General features: G+C 40.3%; 1 protein-coding gene across 1 annotated transcript; it reads right to left on the bottom strand.

The window, feature by feature from the left end:
• Position 1: 1 nt before the first annotated feature.
• On the bottom strand, positions 2-23,974 carry atp6v1e1a (ATPase H+ transporting V1 subunit E1a). Its single transcript, XM_074678311.1, has 9 exons — positions 23,800-23,974; positions 21,191-21,256; positions 20,994-21,103; positions 7,359-7,425; positions 5,767-5,856; positions 4,755-4,823; positions 4,538-4,632; positions 4,360-4,447; positions 2-515 (listed from the first exon to the last, which is right to left on the bottom strand). The coding sequence occupies exons 1-9, from the start codon at positions 23,830-23,832 to the stop codon at positions 453-455; spliced, it is 681 nt and encodes a 226-aa protein (XP_074534412.1). The 5' UTR covers positions 23,833-23,974; the 3' UTR covers positions 2-452.
• Between the last annotated feature and the right edge of the window lie 1,299 nt (positions 23,975-25,273).

The following is a 25,273-nucleotide window of genomic DNA, read 5'->3' on the forward strand; positions in this document are numbered from 1 at the left end:
TCTCTGTTCACACACACACACACATATTAAAAGGCACAATCTGTTAGAAAAAGACGTTATTAAAAATAAATCTTGAGTATTAAAAATGAATCTTTGGTGACCTAAATGTGTAGCTCCAATTACCTTAAAGAGGTGTAAAAGCATTAAAAATTACCCCAGTGACATGGAGGAACACCTTGTTAAAATGCCATTAGAATTAAAGCAGTCCTTCAGGAAACCCTGGAAGGTGAAGTGGAGGACACTTTGACATGACAGTGCATGACACTTGTTGAATTCATCAGTCTGTGAATCAAAAAATTAAAAACATGTGTTGAGCCCCTGAAGAAATCCAGGGTTTTCTTTCACCCTTTGTGTCAGGAGGTAATTGCTCAGACTCTTATTCACTACGGTGATGGTCTGGTGTCACCTTAAATGCTCCACCTGAGCACGCGTTGTCCTCAGCAAATCCAGTGTTAATCCATGAACCTGCGGTTGGGGTTGGCACCGAATAAATTCACCCTGATTTCAGGCATCATCTGTCAGGTGTGAAACAGGGACACAGAGAAATACACACAAAATATTAAAGAAAGCCCTTGATAAATAAAAGCAAAGTAGTAAAAATATGGCATATTAGGTTGAAATGTTTGTTTTTCATGATCATTTAAGTCCCTTTTGAGGACTTCATAAGTGAATATGAAAAAGCCCCACTTCAATATACATGCCTGTTAGCCACAGTTTAAAATGAGTGTAGCAGTGCCTATGTACTTATTTCTAAATGCTATTCCCAAGCTTCCAGGATTGATATAAAGCACATAGAAGACCCTGCTCTTGGTGAATATTAAGCACTGATCATTAAATGCTGATGAAGGTTATATTTTTGCAGCAATTACTTATGGTTAGTTATGGACAAATTATTCTAAATCTACAAAAACAAAAAGAAAAAAGAACAACAACAAACCAAAAAATCTTCTTGCACTTAAAGGCAGCACCTACAGCCAAATAATTTACAACCTTTTGTCACACTACCTATGGTTTTCCCTTTTGTCTAAATTCTTGCTTGTGTTGTACATTGTTTTGGACAAAAGCGTCTGCTAAATGAAACTGTAAAAGTCTCTATGACAACACCACTCTGGCTGACGCTGGTTATTAGTTAGGAGCAATATCTGTGTTTTTCTCTGCTGACAACTATGTCTGTGATTAATTTTGTAGTGATGGTGGACACTGGAGCTGGACTTTCAAAAAGAAAAAAAAATTAAGAGAAGAAGAAAGATAAACAGGAGAGAGATAGAGCACGAGCTAAAGGCTAACACAGGAGCTACACTGTTTGTGCTTATGTTGATTCCTACCCACAGTCAGCAGTTATTCTGCAGTGGTCTGTTCAAACTTGAGAGTCTATCATTAAAATGAAGAATGAGGTTACGTTAGCTCTGATTAGTAGATGACTGGCAGGTCATAACCAGGATTCATTAACATTACAGACATGTCTGTGAGGAACACTAAACAGACAGTCTGCTCACCTTCAGGACACCTAACAACAAACTAAGTTTACAAAATTTGAATGATGTCACTTTTCAAATAATAGCTCAACGTAACTACTAACAAATATATTACCTTGTTATTTTGTAACTGGTAAAAAGTTGTCTCGGACAAAGAAATGCAATGTTAAAAAGATGATCTGCTCTCAATTTATTTTTCAAAACAAACCCACGACTTAGTAAGAGTCACATCCTCAGGACAGTGGGTGCTAGTGCTCATGGGAAAACAGTCTTTATGCTCAAAAAACACCAGCTTTTTTAGCTGTCCCCTTAAATTTGAGTTTTCTAAAACTTTACATTTTCCCAAATGTAAATTAGCTGTTACTAGTCTAAATACAAATAGACACACTGCCTCTCTATCAGAGCTGTAATGATAGACATAGAACCGCTTCACCTTCACCCTCAATCATCCTTCATATAAGATTCATGTCTATCAAAGTTTGTGTTTGACTGCAGTACAAAGGGAAGACATCTCAAAGCCTGCAGGTCTGTCCAAAGAGGAGGATTTTCTCTGCTTTGTCCTCGCATCTGAAGGTTCATCCTGTTACACAATGATTCATTCTGTCCTGAATCACTGATAAAACTGCATCTGCAGCACTGAGGGACGCACAAACACTTTAGGCTTATGACTTTCTCTGACTGGAGGTTAGAAATTCAGCTTTTAGACTTAAATGAATTCACTAAGCCTGAGTCATATGGTATTACAGAGCCAACAGTATCAGTAACATATAAGGTGTGTAAAACTTGAGTCTTGAGCACCAACTTGTTCTTTTTAAGCCAGTCATGGGCTCTGCTGCCATCTACAGGCCAAAAGGTGACACTACCATCAATTTGTCATTAATGCCTTAACTTAGTGCAGTGTGTCTCAATCCTGGTCCTGTGGACCCCCTGCCCTGCATGTTTTTTTATGTTCCCCACTCCAGCACACCTGATTCAAATGATCAGCTCGTCATCAAGCTCTGCTGGAGCCTGATAACGAGCCATTCATTTGAATCAGGTGTGCTGGAGCGGGGTAACATCTAAAACATGTAGGGCAGGGGTACTCCAGGACCAGGGTTGAGAAACACTCACTTAGAGCAGCCTCGATCAGAACCAGAAACAGAAACAGAAATATTTTATTAATCCCAGAGGGGAAACTGCTTTTTAGTAACAGCTACTCCTGTAAAAAAAAATGTTAAAAACAAAAAATAAAAAAAGATTGAATAAAAGACATAAGAAAGCAAAGAAAATAAAATTATAAGTAGCGCTGTCAGTCAATTAAAAAAATCTAATTAATTACAGGATTAGTGATTAATTAATCTAATTAATGAGGTCCCAAAATAAAGAATTTGAATTCCAGGACATTACCAAATTGTAGTGCATGACTAATCAAATGAATACACCAAGAAGAGAGAATTGAACATTCCACCTTATTTTTAACTGGCCAATATTAAAATGCCTGTGTTCCCTGCCATTGACGTGTATAGAGGCAACTGTGTCCTGCATCTATGGAAGTAAATGATGTTTTTCAGCAGGAGGAAGCTGGGTCTGGCAGAGCCTGTCATTTAAAATCCTGCTTGTAAACTACTGTGAGTAAGAGTGGTGTGCTCTTTGGATGAGAGATCAGCATGGATATGAGGAGAAGATGTGAAATGACAGAGACATAGTGAGATGCTGCAAGTCAGGAAAGTTCAGGCAGCTCATGCTCCAACTGAGGATGTGTCGCAGTAGTTCAGAGAGAAAGAGCAGCGGGATTGTAAGAAAAAGACAATGGAGATCATGGAGTGGATCAAAGGATGGAGCACAAAAAAGTTCGTTTTGTCTGTTTTTTGGATCAAAAACGGGAAGAGAGACATAAAAGAAGAGAGTCCACTCTTCTTGGGTAGTTTTGGTATTTACATAGACATAGAAAACAATATTATTTGGTCTTGAAAGATCATTCAAGATGCTCTGAAAATGCCTTGCAGCTAATGAGTTAATCATTTTAATTTTTATAACGCATGAATTTGCGTTGTCATTAGTTAATCTTATTAACGTGTTAAAGTGACAGCCCTAACTTTAAGAGAAGAAATTACGAATTATACAAATATATGAAAGTACGAAATGGAAGCTTAAGTGTAATAGAAAGCTGAATATAAGTATAAAATATAATTATGAACAATAACTCAGAATGTGGTATACAAATAGTGGCATAAATTATGGATTACTGCACAAACACTGACATGACAGAATGACAGGCTGTGACAAAACATTTTTTCAAGTCTTGATGGGGTAAAAAACATATGTTAAACACAATTAAAATGAAATTCAATTTAAATTGTCAATATTTTCATATTCAAGTGTGTATTCAATAAGAACATTTCCAATTTTGTTGCACTTGTTGCAATGACAAATAAAGTTCTATTCTAAATTAAATGTAATAACAAGAGTAAAAAAGTTAGTTGTGTTGTTAATTTTTACAATTAAAAAAAAAAAAAAAAAATTATTTGTAAATTTAAGCTTTCAGGCCATGTGTTTGTCTATCTGTTTAAAACACAACTATTTGAAGCCTCTTTGGTGACCCTGGGGCTTTCAGCTGGATGACTGCTCCGGTAATGGGCACACCTGCTGTCACTCCCACACACTTCGATCTCACACCCACTGTATTCCCACACTCTGTGACACCACATTTCAGATCAGTAAGTGCTGTTGAGTTCTCCCTGTTCACGGTTGTGCTTAAATACTGGCATTTAAAAATCTGGAGCCAAACTCTTAGCCAATCTCATTTTTTTCAGATGTATTTCAGGGGAGAAAAACGTGTGTTGTGTTTGTGTAAACACAACAACTCATACATGTTTTCTTAGACACACTGTTAAAGTGACTCCACCTGTCGTGCCATCAGTTCCAGCCGGCTCTCCAGTGTGTTTGAGACCTTGATCTTCCCATTATCATTGTACACTTCGACTCCTCCACAGCTGTGAGAACAAAAACAGTCCAAACCTTTGAGAGAAATGATAAGGGAGTGAATGTGTTGATGTTAAGTTAAGTTAATGAAACAGTCTTACATTGCTGAGGGAAGAAAATGTTCCTGGTCGATCCTGACGACGATGTTCATCTTCACTGCCTCTTTGTAGATGGGGATGTTCTTAGTGACAGCAGCCTGACCAGGAATAAAGGTAAAACACACCATGAAGCAGCTATTTATTACCCAGGCTTCACAGAACAGGGTGTCATAATAATTTCTATAAACATAAAAAGAATATACATGAAGCTTGGACTCACCTGAACCATTTCCAAATCCTGCTGTCTGCAGCGAACAGTGACTTTTGGCTCCAGCAGCTGATAAAATCCCTGAATAGTGAAAGAAATTATAAGCCTATGCAGCTCCAAATGACAGGAAAATCCAGAAAAAGTTCAACATTTTTAGCAAATACTTTACATTGTGGAAATCTGCTAAAACCTTTACAGAGATGATGACTTTGTTTGTCAGCTGGACTTCTCTGCGCCACACTCCATTAGAACAGTGACTTGTTCATAAGTAAATATCCAGTGGTTGGATGTTTCATTTAGTGATGCAGGATATTTGCTTTATTTCTGATATCCAATATGCTGATATTTATCGACTCTATTTATATTCATCAACTATTTTTTCTGTGCACATCATTGCAGAAATCATCAACTCTCTTCTGTATTGGAAGCAGTACATTGTATTATGGTGCATACTCCTGTCACATTTGTTTTGCTTAATTCATTTATACTGCAAAATCTGAAAAATATATACTTGAAATTGTATGATTGCTTTTAAATGAAAAAAAAAAAAAATCAAAAGATAAATCCTACTTGAAAGCTGGATGAAGCTCTTCCTTAGAATGTTATAACATTACCCACAGCCAGGGCAAATTTGGCCAAATTTACAGTCAGTGAATGTAACCTCTGTTCACAGGGAACATGTGTGCAGCTGTACAGCACTTAAATCCAAATTGAATAAAATGGTTAACTTTGGTCAATGGTGAATGTACAGATAGTAGTCAGATACATGCACCTTACAGACTGCTGCTTAAACTCAAGTTAAACTTTAAACAGGAGCCAAATATGGGACTGCTCAATCTGAACTGTGAAAACAAAATCACAAAAACTCCAAAAATATCTGCAGCTTCAGCTCATCATTTCATTCGTTTATTATACCCGCAGAAATTGGTGTGTGGCCGATATCCCATATTTCATTTTTAAGCCAATATCGGCTGATACTGATGATGTTCTAATAATATTGTGCATCCCTAATTGGACTTCTTACCTGTAGCACCAGGCCTTCCAACAGGACTGAGTATCTGGCAGGGTCCGTCACAATCTCTGCAAGTCTTTGACGAGCTTCATTTAATAATTCCTGAGAGAGGAGCATGTGGAGAAAAAAGCAAGTGTTAAATCATTCATTTCAGCTATGTTTTCATTCAGCAGGGCTGGCCCTTGGCATATGCGTACTGGGTGGCCACCTAGGGCGCCATCTGTCAGTGGGGGCATGAATAAACATTGGTTCGGTGTTCATTTGCTGGCGTGAACTAAAAACAAGGAGGGATGTCAACTTGGCCCTTTTATTGCTGGACTTGTAAGTACTTGTTGATTGTTTACCATCCATTTACAGTATTCTTGAGAACGTACCAGTATGTAGTTTTGTTTAGACCTATTTCAAGAGTGTGATATCGCCAACTCGTGGTTGTCTTTGCTTTTATTCACTTCATCGCTTCAACAGGACGAGCTCAGGGGTGACTTCACGGTAATAAAACCAGTTGAACTTAGCCATTTTAAACATCATCATTTAGTCAAAATTAAATAAATTACCTAGTCGCTATCCATCCTGCAAACAGCCACTGAAGACAGGAGAATAGTTTTGAGTGAAATCCTGGCTTCTGTGATTCGCCTACAAAACAAATGCACGCGACTGGCAGATCTGTACCTTTACGTCAGTATGCACGCGCTAGTGCTCATGGGTAGTTGAGTTCTCTTTCTGGTCAAGCGGGGATCTTTTGCACTAAACTTGGAAGTGTTATCTATTTTTACTTATTTTTATCATGGTTCTCAATATTCCAATGATGGGCATTTTTTGCTAATTGCACTGTTTTGAAAAGTTTTAAGATTTGCTGTATTGTTTTTATTTTCACAAAAGTTCCATTCGTAAAGTTTTAGTGGGCATTGAAGTAATAAAGAATGTATATCTGTTTATCTTCACAATTTATTATGTATTAATTTTATTGTATGTATGTTTGCGTGTTTGCCATGGAGGGCGGAGGGCGGAGGGCGGAGGGCGTGGCGGATGGCGGAGGGCGGAGGGCGGAGGGAGGAGGGCGGAGGGCGGAGGGCGGAGGGAGGAGGGCGGAGGGAGGAGGGTGGAGGGCGGAGGGAGGAGGGCAGGGGTTGGCGCGTTTTTGTCTTTCGCCTAGGGCGCCTGCTGAGCTAGGGCCGGCCCTGTCATTCAGACAGAACAATGAAACTCGTTAAAAAAGAGAATAATTACACTAAACATGAGCATGAGACACAAACTGTATTAAAGTGATTCAGAAATAGTTATTGATAAGACACAAGGTTTGATCCCTAACCGTCATGTCTGGTCAGTTAGGTTAAGTTTCACCTTTCTTCTCATCAGTCTTATCCTCAATATTAATCTGGTGATAGATCGTCTTGTCTTGTTGCCTCAGTCAAGTACCCTCGTCTCCCACAGGCTTAGCTCCCCAAGTCATTTCAGTTATTTTTGCCTTTTCTTCCTTCAGCTGTAGTTTTGTGTTTTTCCAGCTGTGCTGTGGTTTTTTGTTCATGTCTTTGCCTTTTATAATAAAGAACTCTTTTTTAGAGGTTGTGCTCTGGGTCTTCCCTGCCAGCCCCCTCGTCACTAACCGTGATCATGTCGTCTCTGGCCTTCAGCACCTTCAGCCTCGACTGGTTCATCAGGTTGGACATCTGTCTGCAGGAGAAGGAGGAGAAGTTAGGAACAGAAAGAAAGATGCTCTGTGCAGACAGAGGAAGCCAAAGGAAAGCTGTGATGTGCCAATTCCCAGGGCTTAAATTTGAAGAGGCTTTAGTGTGTTTACTCTGCAGGACAAACAACCTCAGACACAGAGAGCAAGTGGAGCTACCTGCTAAGTGAGAGCCAGAGAGGAATATACATTACTGCCAGGTTGATTTTAAAGGTGTGGAAAAGTCATTCAAGGGAAAAGTCAAACAATCCTTGCAGACAACAACAAGCTGTGGGATACCTTTTTTTTGCATAACTTTTAGATAACTCATAAAAAAAGTTGATGGAGCATCTTTTTTTCCCCAGTCAGCTCAGCCTGTTTTTGAGACACTGTAGAGAATTGGGCTGATGTGATGCCAAGAAAAATGTTGTTGTACAAACTGTTTGGAAACTTCTCAGAGTTTTACTTTGCCATGAGAAAGGAAAGTTGTGTGTTTGTCTACCTGCAGTAAACTGATCAGCTGTTTACATCTGCAGGCTCGGAAAGAAACAAAAGCACAACATAACTGAAAAAAAACAAATGATTCTGTTTGGCATGGGAACAAGAGGGCACATTTATGAGCTGCAGTTTCCAGAGGAAGATGGAGACTTGACAGACTGAAGAAGGAGTGAAGAAACTTCTGTTCTGACTGCAGAGCAGGACAGATCCCAGGTTACCTGGTGGTGCAGGTGAGTAAACTGTGAGCCCAAAAAGACAAGAGAGCTCCTGCAGAACCTCTGGACCTTTCTGGATCCAGAGATGGGGACTTGAGTTTGCAACTCTAACTCAAGTTGCACGAGACGTGCACACAGACCTTAGGCTTGACTTGGACTCAAAAAACTTCAGACTCTGACTTGTGTTTTGTGACTTGTGAACAATCATTATGTTTTTATTATGTTTCATGGTAACCATGGTAACCACTTCACATAGCAGATGTATGCCTCATGGAGAGAAGGAGTGGATTTTCACTCCTGTCCCATTCCACTCTCACAGAAAAAAATCCTGTCCAGTCCCAATCCCATCCCACTCCCACTCAGAATGACCCCCACTCCTGTACCGCTCCCAAATTTATCCTTCTTTTAATATTTAGGCAATAAAAAATGGCTGGCTTCTGGGGAGTGTCCATCTGCTTCCATTAACTTTTTATCCTGTACCATCCTAATTCTGTGATTAATAGTAAAGTTGACTCCCATCCTGTGGGAATCCCACGAGAATCCCGGGTCCCACTGGATTCACAAAAAATGTCAGCCTCTAGTGCCTCATGGCATCACACAGTATCACTTGTACATCAGATTACAACGATGGCGACTGGCAGCAGAGCTACAGCTGCTGCTGTACCATTTGTCATTACATTTGGTTATAAACCTTCAAACAGGGCGGCACCAACAAAAGGATTGCAAAAAGGAGTACATTTTCTATATTTGTTCTTAATATGGTCCCACTGAGCCTGCAAACTAGGGAGTAAGATGTGCTGTAACTATGCTCACGTTGGAAGAATACAGTTTCATTCAGAGGAAGGTATTCATTGTGTGTTTTCTTCATATGCATTGTAATAGCCTGTTTGAAGTAATCTTAAATAAACAGCTAATCAGTCCTGATACTGTATGCTAACAGATAGGAGAGATAATAACACAGTAAATGCTCTGAATACTTTTCATAGATATAACTTTGCAGTATTCTTAGTAGACTGGACAGCAGTAGATGACAAACGCTCATAAAATGTATTTTTTTAGAGGCTTGAGACTTGACTTGGACTAGTGAGCTAAGACTTGAGACTTGACCACATCTCACACCACAAAGACTTGAAACTTGACTTGGACTCATGATCAAACACTTGGAACTTGACTTGGACTCATGACCAAACACTTGGGACTTGACTTGGACTCATGACCAATGACTTGGGACTTGACTTGGACTCATAACCATAGACTTGAGACTTGACTTGGAATCATGACCAAAGGTTTTAGACTTGACTTGTACTCATGACCAAACACTTGGGACTTGACTTGGACTCATGACCAAAGACTTGAGACTTGACTTGGACTCATGACCAAAGACTTGGGACTTGGCTTGGACTCATGACCAAAGGTTTTAGACTGGACTTAGACTCATGAGCAAAGACTTGAGAATTGACTTGGACTCATGACCAAAGACTTGGGACTTGACTTGGACTCATGACCAAAGACTTGAGACTTGACTTGGACTCATGAGCAAAGACTTGGGACTTGGCTTGAACTCATGACCAAAGGTTTTAGACTGGACTTAGACTCATGAGAAAAGACTTGGGACTTGACTTAGACTCTTGAACAAAAACTGGAGACTTGGCTTGGACTCATGAGCAAAGACTTGGGACTTGGCTTGGATTTTAAAAAATACTTGTGACCATTTCTGTGTGGATCAGAGGATACCAGCGACTCACAGACATTCCCTGCCTCACTGAACGTTGCTGTTTTACCCACTTTCTTCAATGTTCACAGGTTTTGTCAGAAAGGCTGAATAGAAGTGAGTCTTCAGAGTAAGTTTTAAGTTTTCCATGTTTGTTTATTGCCCAGTTACACACCCACAGTCTGTCTTATTTGTTTACGTTATTAAGTACATAGTTAGCTCTGCTGAAGGAGAATAATGAGCTGAAATAACACACACACACCTAACTGTGTCTGTTCAGGCTTTACTAGGGCTGAACAATTAATCAAACTGAAACCAACATCCCAGTGTAACAGAGTGCAATTTTCACATCACAAAGGATGCAATTAAAAGAAAAAAAGTTTCATGTTCACAGAGGCAATACACTTTCTTGTACTTACTGTTCCTTAAAACCAGCAAAAGTCAACCTGCTGTTTTTTTCTGGCAAACCCCTCAGAGCCTCAGAGATCCATACAGTAGAATGACTGTTGCAGGCAGAGCCAGACTACTTATAAACTTTATTCTGTGGTTCATTACTCTGACTAAGAGCTGGGGGTCAGTAAAACTTCTCAGTGTTCCTTCTTCTTTTTCAATTAGAAAGTATAATCCACACATGTGGACATGTTTCAGTGGTTGAGCCAAAAGTTAGTCTTATTCATATTTCTGCATTTTAGTTTGTGTGAGATTCAGAGAAAAGAGGATTCGTTCTGCAGGGATTTGTTACTTTCTCTTATTTTATCTAAGGTCATTAATGATGATTGTATTACACGTCTACAAGGCTTGAAGTGAAATCAGTCAGTTAGTATTCTTCTGTGACTGTAATAGTTAAACAAAAATATGTTATTGGTGTTAGTTAATCCCATTTCATCATAACATGTAGGCCTGGCCCACAGGAGAGAACAGTATATGTTGACAGTATCCTTTCCTTTGCTGTGTTGGTCATATTATAGAATGCTTGTGTCTAGTGAATAATACAGGAGATAAACCCCCTCCAAAAAGAAAGAAAAGTTGCATGCTGAATTGCAATAGCATTATTTGTAAAAAAAAAAAAAAAAAAAAAAAAAAAAAAAAAAAGATCACAAATACATTATTTTCTTAATTGTTCAGCTCTAGACTTTACTGCTTAAATTATGTAGATTGAAATTTAAAAATATCAGAGTACTGAGAATAAGTCAAATCAGTCATCACAGACCTGATCAGTGTGCTGCAGGCAGAAAAACACTTATAAATCTGTGACCCATCCTAGAATAGTACAAAAACAAAACTTTCTGCTGCAAGGTGAAGGGATGATCATTCATTGTTTGTCGTTTTCCTTTCACTGACATTAGTTTGTTGCTCAGATTTTCTCCCTATATTAATACAGCTTCTGTTGTGTTTCTCAATAAAAGGCAGAACTGACTGACTAGGATCTTCTGTGGGTAATACACTTACTGCTGTCAACACCTCATACGACCACATGTCATTACAAACACTCGCCCTGTAAGTTCACTTCACAAAAAAATGATTAAACATTAAAAAAAAGTGCCAGAAAAGCTGCCATTGAAAGCTGGTGAAAATCCCACTGAATAGTTTGTGAAGGAGTGACAGCATGGAGTGAAAAAAAAAGTTTTTAATTTGAGCCAAATGAGGGTAGGTACTTTTGAAAAGTTTTACAGTTTCTAAGGAAAAAAGGATGACACAATGATTTTATTTCTGCCCAAAGTTTAAGTTGAGACGTTGTAGCTCTATCAGAAAAAAAAGTTATTCCTAAGTTATATTTTCAAGATTAGAAATGCAGGACAGAGGCCAGTGGTTAAATTTGAACCCAGGTCACCTGGGCTAGCCTCATGGACCTAACCCAACTGCTGGGCCGGCCTACTGGTGCCCCAAACCCAATCTAAGAGAAAAAGAAGTGTTGCGGCTGACTGGCGATCTAACCAAAATAAACCGACACGCCGCGGAAGGCTAAGCACGGGAGTATACCTGAGACGCGCTCTCACACAAACACACATCCACCTCTAATGACTGCTACTGACTTTATTTCTAAAGATGCACGATTCGGTGGAAGCTTCATGATTTACAAAATAAAGCACAGAAACAGCAAAACTAATGTGGTGTAAAATCGTGAGGTATAATGTAGCGGTCAACAGAAAGTGTCGCTCCCGACTCACCCTCCCTCGTTAACCAAAGAACCCAACAGGCTACAGGTGAGTGGAATTATTTCAGACTACCGAGACACACCCACTGTGACATACCCACCACTCAAGTGCCAGCAGAATGTACACACCCCCGTCACATCAGTACAACACTTACCAACACATCACAAATACACACACATTTATGGCTCCTACATTCCGGCCCCTAATTATGCTAAAGCACTAATTACACAATAACCAACCTGTAGGAGACAGAAAGCTGAAACATGAACCAGTTAGCAAGGTTACATTCAAACATTATTTACATTGAGCCCAAAACCCCCCAAAGTCTGACGCTAGACCTAAATGAGTAATCATGGCTGGAACCTTAGCTCAAAGCTCATTCAATGACCATTTACAAATGTCCCAGTCAAGAAAAACAAGAAAGTCCACATCTGAAAGAAAAACTCAAGAGTCAATACAAATCTTCATGGCTCCTCTGCTTCTTGAAGAAGGCACACCTTAGTGATGGGCCTGTCCAGACAGCTGGTCTTCGTCTTTATACGAACCTGACGCACCAGTCCCCTCCTATCAGGAACAGCTTGCATCACTCTTCCAGTGAGCCATGAGTTACGAGGTGCAGACTCATCCACAATGATCACGAGATCTCCAGGGACAAAGTTCCGTCTGGTGCGCTGCCACTTCTGCCGCTCCTGAAGTTGAGGCAAGTATTCTTTGACCCATCGCTTCCAGAACAGGTCCGCCATGTACTGCACTTGTCTCCAACGACGACGGGCATATACATCCTCTCTTTGGAACACTCCTGGTGGCAATGATGGTTTAGACTTCAGAAGGAGAATGTGGTTAGGAGTCAACGCTTCTAAGTCATTAGGATCAGTGGAGGCCTTTGTTATGGGGCGGCTATTAATAATAGCCTCAGCTTCACAAAGGACGGTATGAAGACCTTCCTCGTCGAGATTCTGCACCCTCAAAGTGGAGTTCAACACCTTCCGCACGGACCTTATCAATCGTTCCCACACTCCGCCGTGATGTGACCCAAAAGGGGGATTGAAAACCCACTTGATTCCCTTCTGTAGGAGCATGTCGCTGATCTGGGTGTGATTCCACTTTCCTACTGCCTCCCTGAGCTCTCGCTCGGCTCCAACAAAGTTTGTGCCGTTGTCCGAACGCAGCTCCAACACCTGACCTCGCCTTGCCACAAAGCGCCTAAGGGCGTTGACAAAGGAATCTGTATCGAGTGACGACGCAACTTCAAGATGCACCGCTCTTAATGCCAAGCATGTAAAGATAACCCCATACCTCTTAACGGTGCCCCTTCCTCTTCTGACCTCAAAAGGTCCAAAATAATCTACTCCAGATCGAGTAAATGGAGGTTCATCGGGAGATACTCTATCATGAGGAAGATCTGCCATCCGTTGACATCCTGGTGTAGCATGCAATCTTCGACACACAACACACTTTGATAGGGTCTTCCTTATAGCAGTACTGGCACCCGGGATCCAGTACTTTTGGCGCAGCTTAGAAAGCATGTGGTTACGTCCACCATGCCCTGTGTCTTGATGTATGTGACGGAGAACCAGATCCGAAACATGAAGGTCCTTGGCTAATATAGCAGGATGTTTCGCTTCATCGGGCATAGCTGCTCTACTTAGCCTACCCCCAACTCTCAAAATGCCCCTTTCAAGTATGGGGTTGAGCTTGTAGAGATGACTGGTTCTTTTCACACTTTCCCCTTTCTGCAGAATGGACATCTCTTCTGAGAACCTCCTTTCCTGGCAAACCCGAACAATTGCAGTCTCTGCATTGTGAAACTCCTCAACTGAAAGAGGACCCTTTGCAGCCTGAGTCTTGACCATCTGCATCTCCTTTTCTAGCCTTTCTTTCAGTTGCCTTTCACCCAAGCCAGACTGAATGAAAGTTGCTCTCAACTGCTTTCTCCTTTGACAAAGAGCCAAAAGCAAAGCCCTAAATCTGAGGAGCCAACCAACCATCCTCTTCAACTTAACCCAAGAGGAAAAGTGACAGATGAAGCGCATAACCAAGCCTGTCTGCTCATCAGCTTGGATCGCATTCACAGAAACAACTGTCTTGACCTCAGGATCCTCTGGAGAGAGCTTCCCAGAAGCATCAGGGTATACTGGCCAATCCATTTCAGGCTCAACAAGAAACTTAGGGCCTGACACCCAAGTGTCAGCCTTCAAGAAGGCTCCCACTTTAGTCCCTCTGGATGCCAGGTCAGCAGGATTACTCGATGTATTCACATATCTCCATTGTGATGGACTAGACTGTGTGCGTATCTCTGACACCCGATTTGCCACAAAGGTTTTGAACCTCACCGTCTCATTTCTGATGTACTTCAATACAGAGGTACTATCAGACCAAAAAACAGAACTTTTCAGGGGCAACTGCAACTCTCTCCTCCACAGCTTATCCATCCTGCTTGCAACCACTGCTGCTGTTAATTCCAGACGGGGGATGGTGATGGCTTTCAATGGAGCAATGCGTGCCTTTCCCATCACAAATGCACAGTGGACTTGACCATCGATGTTTTGCTGTAACAGGTAGGTCGCGGTTCCATACCCATCCTCACTCGCGTCTGCAAAGTGGTGTAGCTGGGCAGAAGAGACTTCTCCAAAGTCAAAAGGCTTCAAGCACCTGTCAACCTTGAAGTTCTCAAGCTGATGGAGTTCCTTGAGCCAGACCATCCATTCTTGGGCCACCATGACTGGCAAGGGATCATCCCAACCAAGCTGACTCCTGCACAAACTCTGAAGGATTCTTTTTGCAGATAGTACAACAGGTGCCAGAAAACCCAAAGGGTCATAGATAGAGCTAATGACTGACAAAATACCTCTCTTTGTCAGAGGCCTGTCCCTGAGTAAGATCTTAAACTTAAAGACATCTTCCTGGACGCACCATTGCACCCCCAACACTCTTTCCATGGGCAAGATGTCACTGTCCAAGTCAAGATCCTTAACTTCCACTGATCTTTCCTCTCGAGGAACGGCAGCAAGCACACTGCGCCTATTGCTAACCCATTTGGTTAGCTGGAAGCCTCCTTTAGCGCAGATAGCACAGAGTTCTTGATAAAGCAATACTGCCTCCTCTTCCGAACCAACAGATACGAGGCAGTCGTCCACATAAAAGTTATGCAAGATGGCGTTTATAACCCTACAACTAAACTGACCTCGGTTATCTTCTGCACATTTTCTCAAAGCGAAACTTGCACAACTTGGAGAAGATGTGGCTCCAAAGAGATGTGCTACCATCCTATGGTCCACAAGGTCCTGAATGTGGTCTCCATTAGGCCACCAAAGAAACCTTAGCAGGTCTGCATCTGAGCTTGGTACCCTAACCTGATGGAACATAGCTGCGATGTCAGCCATAAGCACAACAGGCTCCTTTCGAAACCTGCCAATGACACCAACCAAGGAGCTAGTAAGATCAGGGCCTTGAAGAAGCTGGGTGTTCAACGATGTTCCTTGGAATGTAGCAGCGCAATCAAAAACAACCCTCATCTTCTTCTTCCGAGGATGGTACACACCATGGTGAGGTATGTACCACACTTTCCCATCACAACGACCCATATCCTCATCTGGTACTCTCTCAGCGTAACCCTTAGAGATGATGTCATCCATAAAGCTGATATAATCGGCATGAAAAGCACTGTCCTTGCTGAACCTCCTTTTGAGACTCAGCGCTCGCTGCTCGGCCACCTTCCTGTTATTTGGCATTTTCAGGTCACCTTGCTTCAAGGGCAAGCCAATGCTATAATGGCCATCAACCAACCTAGCTGACTCTGAAACAGACTTCATGAAGTGTTGATCCTCCCGAGACAACCCAAGTTGTTCATCCTGAACACATTCAGGGAAGTCAGCCTTTGTCTGCTGCTCCCAGAGTTCATCGAGCTTTGCAACAGAAATCCTGTTAACAGTAACATCATACTCTTTACATTTAGCAGAGACAAAGTCTCCTCTAAGAGGACCATTCACAGTCCAACCCAACACTGTTTTCACAGCATACGGACCGCCATTTACACTGCGAACAACCTCCCATGGCTCAAGGGCCCTGGGAACATTGGTTCCAATAAGCAAGTCTACACCTGAGTCAATCTCTGTTATCTTTAAATGTTCAAGGTGCGACCATCTCAGAAGATCCTCTTGTCTGGGGATGTTGCCTTGATGGACAGGCATGCATCTCTGTGTGAACATCTCAGGTAGCTCAATGTAAGAGTCAGTATCAAGTCCAGCTACCTCCAGGTCGGCCACAATGTGACTGCCAACTACTTTCTCTTGACCCATTGTTCTAAGGAGAATGTCTGTTTTTCTACCTGTGATATTCAACCTGTTCATAAGTCCCTCAGTGCAAAATGACGCTGAGCTCCCAGGATCCAGAAAGGCATAAGTGACAAGTGTTTTTTGCCCTTTCCTAGACTTGACTCGCACTGGAAGAATAGAGAGAGTACAATCATGCTCACCGGCCCCAGTAAGCCCACTAGACTGCACAGAAATCAAAGCACTTTCACCTGTGGCTTTTGCTTCCCCGCTCATTTGCACTGAACCATTTTCAACTCCTTTGCGGTGGATGTGCAACATGGTGGGATGCTTTAGACTGCATACCTTACATGAAAGGCGCTTCCTGCAATCTTTACTTCTGTGCCCAATGCACAAACAGCCAAAACACAATCCATTTTCTTTTAAGAAAGACATCTTCTCACTATGCGTCTTCTTTTCCAATAGAAGACATTGGTCCAGGATGTGTTCGGCTCCACAAAACAGGCAGGCCTTTCCCACAGGTGAGTCCTTTTTTCTCTTCACCCCAGTTCCAACCTTTTCATCCACACTAGTAGCGGTAGTGGCAAAGCTACTTCCCTTTGGCTGAAAAGAGGGCGGTGGAGCTTTAACATGTCTAGCATCCTTTCTTACTACTGCTGGAGAATCATTAAGATCTCCAAAGAGCGGGTCACTAGCAATCTTCACTTGCCTCTCAATAAACCCAACAATATCTCGGAAATTAGCTCTTCTGTGGAATCTTTCATGTATATCGCAGGCAACGTCTCTCCACCGATCCCTTAACTTGTAAGGCAACTTCTTCATTACGGTCTGCATATTGGTAGGAGCATCCAGCTCATGTGTAGACTCAACCCCTTCCATAGCATTACAACATGCTCGCAACAAGAAGCTATACGCCTGCAAGGTTTTCACATCCTCAGATTTTATTACCGGCCACGTGAAAACCTTTTCCATGTAGGCAGAAGCAATTTTCAATGGATCACCAAAGTGTTCCTGGAGCAAAGATTTAGCCTTGACATATCCACTTTCATGAGGCATGTGCTGACAGCTCCTTATCATCTCTCTAGGCTGCCCTCTGGTGTACTGTTCAAGGAAATATAAGCAATCTTTTGCATTGTGAGTCTTATTTTCGACGCTGTGTTCGAAGGCCCTAATGAAGGCTTGATATTGCAAAGGGTCCCCGTCGAAAATCTGAATGTCACGTCTTGGAAGAAAGAAGAGAGACTGCTGCTCCACCAGTAAAGATGTTATCTCATTTTGCCTCTCCAAGACTGATATTAGATGTCCCTGATAAGTGTTGCTTCTGGTCACAGGTGCAGAAAGATCATATTCTAAACAAGGTCCAGTATTAACACTCTGTGTACCATTTTGTGCCATCTCTGACCTTAGTTCAAGTGGCTGGTATGACAATGTGGCCTGAGGTTGTAGTTCCACATTTCTTACCTTAGGTCTTACATCCAGCAAATGCTGTCCAAGCTGGCCATCCACAGAGCCTAGAGATTTCTGTCCTGCAGCCACAGGCAGAAAGGTCTTGGCATCAACATTCAGTGCTTGAACCTTATCCTTTGCTCTTTCCAGGTATGAGTTCATTCCATCCACTCTACTACGCAGAGCACTGGAGACTCGTGAGCTGTTGGAGGCTTTCAACACATTTAACTTAGCTGCTGATGCAGCTATTTCCATCTCCAAATCAAGGTTCTCCTTTCTTTTCCTGAGCTGCTCCTCTTGCTCTTCCAAAACATGCTTCTCCTTTAACAACCTTTGGCGAGCCATAAGAGCAGCCATATCTGCCTCCGCTTTAATGCGCGCAGATGAAGTGGATGAAACAGTGGACCTTCCTACTGAGCTTCTTTTATTTGATACTCTGCTTGCAACATTGGAGACACTGTCACTTGGCTTAACATCATCCTCAACATGGTTCGAAATACACAATGCGTCATCCTTTTGAGCATTATGCTGCTCAACAGCAGGCAGAAGTGGCTGTGGGAGTGTAGAACTATGTGTATTTTCTGAGGTTATTATTTGGGAACCACTCCCCTTAGCATCAGAAAGCCATTTCTTCACCTCATCCACAAATGTATCATGGTGTCTATGCACACTGGCAAACCACGTATTTTGCTTTTCTTGTTCTTCCTCAGGGAGCAAAGGAATAACAGAATAATGGAGCTTACCTGCATCATCAAACAGCACATGCACACTTTCGAGCTGAGACTGAATGCTCGGAGCATTAGCTTTATTTTGCATTAGACCTTTAATTTCCTTCGCAACACCTTTAATTTGACTTACTTTTACCTGTCTCTCTTTTTGAAGATTTTCAATTTTATTCGCCAATGCTTTGGCAGTAAGTTTTCTTTTTCTTCTGTCTTCACCCTTATGACCCACATCAGAACAGGGATTTGACCCATCTGGCTCCATCTTCATTCATAAATTATCAAAAACCCATGCAAAATGTATTTACATCAACAGTCAATTGCCCTTTATGAATAAGATGCATCAACTAAACAGGCTTCACAAAACACTCATTTAGCAGGCAGATTAAATATTCCCCTCTAAACTGCCTAACAGAAAGCTAAACTAACCAACTCACCCTAGTCTTCTGTGCCTCAAGCGGTGGGTATTTATGTACCTGCATACCGCTGGTCCCGAATCAGACAAACTGTCTTAAAACGAGAACCACGGCGGTACTCCCGAGCCAATTTGCTCCACCCGCCGATGACACGAAAATAACAAACGGCTGAAAAACAAAAAAAAACAATACAACCACCTTACGTGGCTGTATCGCTAAAACCTACCAGGGGAATAGTTTGATTCACCAAAAGAACCTGTTAAGTGTGTGTAGCAATACCTTAACTCCAGCGCTGACGATAAATGGACTTAGTTGTAGAAGGCAGGGCATGAATGAATCAAAGGAGACCTGCGCTGAATGAACTGTCGCTCACCCGCGTGACGACAAACGTTCCGGTTCCTCTGTTTGAAATACTACAAATATCAAACCAGGACTCCGATAACTTAACACTTTCCGTGAATAAACACTCCGGATAACATTTCTGTTGACTAATGTTGCGGCTGACTGGCGATCTAACCAAAATAAACCGACACGCCGCGGAAGGCTAAGCACGGGAGTATACCTGAGACGCGCTCTCACACAAACACACATCCACCTCTAATGACTGCTACTGACTTTATTTCTAAAGATGCACGATTCGGTGGAAGCTTCATGATTTACAAAATAAAGCACAGAAACAGCAAAACTAATGTGGTGTAAAATCGTGAGGTATAATGTAGCGGTCAACAGAAAGTGTCGCTCCCGACTCACCCTCCCTCGTTAACCAAAGAACCCAACAGGCTACAGGTGAGTGGAATTATTTCAGACTACCGAGACACACCCACTGTGACATACCCACCACTCAAGTGCCAGCAGAATGTACACACCCCCGTCACATCAGTACAACACTTACCAACACATCACAAATACACACACATTTATGGCTCCTACAAGAAGAAACAGCCAAAAGCTTTCTCCTTTTACTGTAGACAAAAACTAAATAACACAACATGTCATAAATCAGTGGTTCTCAAACTGCTTTCAGTGATGAACCTCCTGTGATTTTTTTTTCCGCCTAGAATCCCCAAACAAGCACAAAGCAGCTTAAGTTAGAAAAAAGATGTAAAGTAGTGCTGTAGTTAGAGTGTGATTAATAAAATATTCTTCATTAACAATAACATTGTTGTTAACCCCAAAAATTGTGTTCAGGTAGGCACAAAACTTTATCAATATGTCAACTATAAAATACAAATAACTAAAGACGTGTTAGAAAGCAAAAATTTATGCAGATGGAAAGAGTAGTCAAAACAAAGGGCTGTCCTCAAACTGAACCTATTAACTTAACAAAAGATAAACATTCCTTCACAAAAAAAGACATAAACTCAATTAAAAAATAATACGTAACTGAATTACCAACTGGATATAATATTGATCAACCACTGATTGATTAATTGTGTTAAAGGAATTTTGCTTGGTTGCTTTTTTTTAAATATAAATTCATGAATGTTGCGTAACCCGGAGCGCCCTCGTACCCCCAGGGGTACACGTACCCCCGTTTAAGAGCCACTGCTATAAACAGCTATTCTGAATCATTCTCCTCATGTCAAACTGACTTTCTATTAAAGTAAATGATGAAGGAGAAACTGTGAATTTTTAACCCTGAAGTTCTCATGTGCAGAGGGTTTGCTTAGTTATATGCTTCACTCGACTAATAAACACAGGTCAGCATGGCTAAAGATTAACAAGGCAGAGAGGAGGAAGAAAACACAAACAGCATAATCACACAGCAGTGAAATAAGTATCAAATTATGAAGAACATAAATCAATCCTTCAGTAACAACCTTCCCACACAGCCTGGATGTTATGTACTTCCTTTGCTCATTTTTTGTGCAGCATTTCTGTAAAATGTGGGCGTGTTAAATTCAAAGCTTATTGGATTATTTGGATTAAGAGTGATCTAAATTGACAAAAAAGATTGATCAATAAAAAAGCTGAACTCCAGAAATACAAAGGACTCAAATACATTGTGGAGTCGCTCTATGTAAAGAGCTGAGGTAGGTCAACAGGCTGATGTGTGGGGAAACAAGGAGAAAAACTGCTCAGCCCACAGATTGTTAAAGGTATTTTAACAATTAAGTCCCAGGACTTTGCCTCAAACTTACATTTTCTTATGCTGTTCAATCTGCTTCTCCTTCTTCTCATAGTACTCCATGATTTTCACCCTCTGAGTCTGCACCAGACGGCCCTTCTCGATGTTGAACTCCTCCTCGGCCTGAAACACACGGGTTGTGTGACAAAGCTCGGTTGTTGTCAGAGCTGCAAAGAGTGATGAGGCTGCAGACAGATGGACTTCACTTACCTTAGCATCGATCTCTTCCACTTTCTCTTTGGCCTCTTGCTCGATGAACGCCATCATGTGTTTGATCTGACACAGGAGACAGACACAGAACAGTTTGTTTACAAACACCTGTTACAGAAAGTTCATTCTCATCCTCTGCTCTTCAAATAATAAAGCAAAACTGTCTACACTATGGAAAAATGTCTCCTGAAAGCCTTATGAATGTCTTTGTGTGTTCAAGTAACAGCTGAGTGTTTTACAGTCTGATAAAGTTTCAGGTTTTTACAATAAAAAGTTTCAAAAATAACAACAGTGAATAAAAACAAATGACTTATTTATTATTTGAAGGTACTATGTCATTTTATTAAGATTTTTATTTACTAGAGAACTAAGCCAACTGTTTGAGGAACTTTCAGAAAGTTTGTCATGATCTCAAAAGTACAACGTTATTACTTTCTTTTTTTCAAAGATTTTCTAAAAAGATATTAATCCATCAGTCTGAGATTGTTTTTATTATCCTGAGCTGTAGAGTAGGATGATAAGCTTTTCTCCAAGTCTGATTCTTTCACAATTTATGGGGTGCTGATTCTATTTACATTGCAATTCTTCAATATTTCCGATTTTTGTGATTTTTTGTGATTTTCAATTTGCTTTGATGACAGACTATACCAGGAGCCATGTTTTTCTAAAAAGTGCACATCACATGTGAGACAGTTTTTAAGTTTTACTCAGGGGATGTGACATCTCAACTTTTTCCAACACAACCTTAAACAAAAACTAAAATGATAATTTGGGGGAGGAGGGGGATTTTTTTTAACAAAAAAATATCACAATTTATAATTGTTAAACAAAAAAATCCTGAAACTATGACACACTGATTATTCTGCCACCCCTACCAAGTTACTTTAGAAAGTTCCTTCAAATATGGTACCCAGAGTCATGTACTTTAGATTGAAAGGTGCTACTCTATGATTCATGGTTTCTGAGTTTTTGAATCATTAAATATAAAATAAAATATGGAATAGAATATGTGACTCTGACCTCACTTTAAAATGTGATTTTCAAGTGTTTTACTCTGGTTGTAATGTGATATAACCACCGTGTGGTAGCTGTGATGCATCAGAAAACTGATTTTTTTTATGCACTTAAAAAACTAAAATCTCCCATAATAACATGAGGCAGTAAATCAAGCAAAGCACTGTGAAGTGGAGGAAAACGGACTTCTGCAGCACCAAAAGTTCTGCAAGGAACCTCCACAAAAAAAAAGTTTAGCGCACACTGTGCCAGAAAAGTATTGGTTTAACACATGTGTAACATGTAAAGACAAGTTTGCTCAGTCATTAAATGGGTCTCTATCTCCTTATGTCTGCTTAGGGGCAGGGAACTATTCGATTAATCAGCGACTAGTTATAAGTGACTGTCTTATAGTTACCAATTTGGTTTGAATTGCACACCCCCATTAGGTACCTGCATAACTGAGATGTTGAACCATTTCTTTGAGGTTTTCATTTCTCAAATTAAGATACTAAGAGATACTAAGTCTTAAGGGGGTTACTGAGACACTAAGCATTTACTTCAAATGAGTTCCTTTTAATTTAGAGATATTAAGTTATTCAATATAATCCACTGAGCTTTGAGAGCTTCATGCGCCTTTCTCTCTCTGTCCCTAAATTAGTTTTTAAATGTGTGAATGATCTGCCCCCTCACCCCGAAAGACAGGACAGCAGCAGAAAAACAAAAGCAGTGACTGGAAACCGTATCATAAAAATGTAGGTCAACAGTCAACTGGAATCAAACTAATCACAGGTTGAAAATCCTTCACTACAAAGGTCAGGTGCTGGGTGAAAGCAAACCAGAGCTGTAATCATTAGTCTACTATCATTTTAACTTCATGGTTGAACAGGTTTATAGACTGTATTATTTTTTTGTTTTTGTTTTCTGATGTTGATATTTGGTACTGTACCGTTACTCTGTAAACTTTTGTGTCATTTTATGCTGTTAAATGTACATTTTATAAACTGTTTATTCAAAGACCTAACTACAGACATGAGTTGGAAACCACGTGTGCTTCCATCTCTCTCTCTCTCTCTCTCTCTCTCTCTCTCTCTCTCTCTCTCTCTCTCTCTCTCTATATATATATATATATATATATATATATATATATATATATGGAGACGATGCACTCGAACGTACTATGTTAAACTGCATTGTCTTAATTAAATCAAATCAAACTTATTTTAGATCACCTAGACCAAATGTGATGGCATTTTTCCCATTGTGCTCCGATATTTGGCAACTTTTTTGAGTCATTTCCTTCAGATTTCAGGCACCATGTCTTCATTTCTATGCCTGCTTGTTTCCTTGAGTCAGGCTCTGTCTACGTGATTAAAATTGCACAAATGTCAACAGATAACGGAAGTCATGAATAAAAACCGTCACATCTGTCCTTTTTCTTATTTATAAAAGTATGATAAGTGTGCATGCTGGGTGAGGAAAACAAAGGAAACTACATGTATGTTTTGTTCGCGGTTTGGTCCGCTGGTTGTGATCAGCTACGTGAACTTGAAATTCCAAAAAAAGAAGTGAACTTTACATTTACTATGTTCAAAGTCAACGTCTGTCTTCTTTACCTGTTTTTGGACGTCAGCGTCGGTGAGCGCCATGTCTGCTTCAGAGTATCCTTTGCTTGATGAAAGTTTATGAACAAAAAGTCTCTTCAACCGCTTGTACAGTCCTGTAAAACAGAAACTATCAGAAGGAGAAAACGTTTTTCACTACTTACTAAAATAACATCAAGCTATCGTAGGCCGGGGTCCTGGAAGAGAACATCCGGTTCAATTTTCAAAATACAACGAAACTTGCATTTAGGTGCTGTCTAAAAAATTAGAAATAAAGGTTTTTAAACATTTGACATGCACATCAAACCCACTCTCTGCACTGTAACAGGAAAAACAACTCGAGGAAAACGTTCTTTACCGAAATCTCGTCAGAGCTTTTTATTCACGCTTTGCAATATTAATTTTTATTTGAGCTGATTTGAGAAAACGGTTTTTCACCTGTTGAGTGTTAGCGGTACTTGTAGAGGGGTGTATTTCAGCTTCAAGTTATACAATATATAACGTCTATATCCCTACTTTTGTTGTTCTTCCTATCATGTAAAATGTCTGAAAGTACCGAATTCGAAAGAGGAGCTATGAGAACATGAGAATATAATTTCCGAGTTTGAGAATGACACGTGAATGTGTCTCAATTCAATCTCATTGGGAGACACACCCATCAGTGGGAAAATTAAATAAATAAATACATAAATAAATAAATAAATAAATAAATAAATAAATAAATAAATTAATAAATAAATTAATAAATAAATACACGGACAGAGAGGGGTTTGAACAACTGCACTGCTAGCCTTTATTATTTTGGGACACTTGAAGGGGGCGTGTCTGTCAGGCATGGTAGGTTCCTTTTCTTTTTCTCTCAGTTCTTTCTGTTGCAATATTTTTTTTTTCCTCACTTTTTTAATTCAATGCTCCAATGGTCCACCCTTCTCACTATTTTCTATGGTTTTTCATTTCTACAAGAAATTTAAAAAAAAAATCTGTTTAAAAATGATTAGACAGCAATGAGATAGTATCTTGTGACTTTTATCTCACAATCAGGACTATCATTGCTATGGCTCAGTATCAAGCTATGATTTATTATATAATCATATAGGGAATATGAATGAGACACTTTCTTATTATTAAGACTCAGTAGCTCTTACGTTTTTAATCATTATTATCAGATACAATCTCATAACAATTTTGTTTTTGTAACTTTTGACTTTTTCAGGGGGAAACGGGTTTTTAATAGCTTTCCTACTTGTTTACAGTAAAATGTCATTAAAAAATATGATTGTATTTTAAAATCTGATAGTTACATGTTTCATTTATTGATTGTATATATGGAAAGCATATCACACAAATCATTCTGTACTGATTTAGAAGGAACTCAACTTATATCACATTAAAGTAACAGCTAAATTAAACTTATTGAAAAATGATTATGAGTCAATGGGAAAGCTACCATTTCAGCAAGGAATTATAACTAACTGTCCTTTTTGTG

This window comes from Halichoeres trimaculatus, unplaced genomic scaffold, assembly GCF_033239565.1.
Source record: "Halichoeres trimaculatus isolate MK-OKI-2021-1 unplaced genomic scaffold, fHalTri1.1 fHalTri1_scaffold_10, whole genome shotgun sequence".
NCBI lineage: Eukaryota > Metazoa > Chordata > Actinopteri > Labriformes > Labridae > Halichoeres > Halichoeres trimaculatus.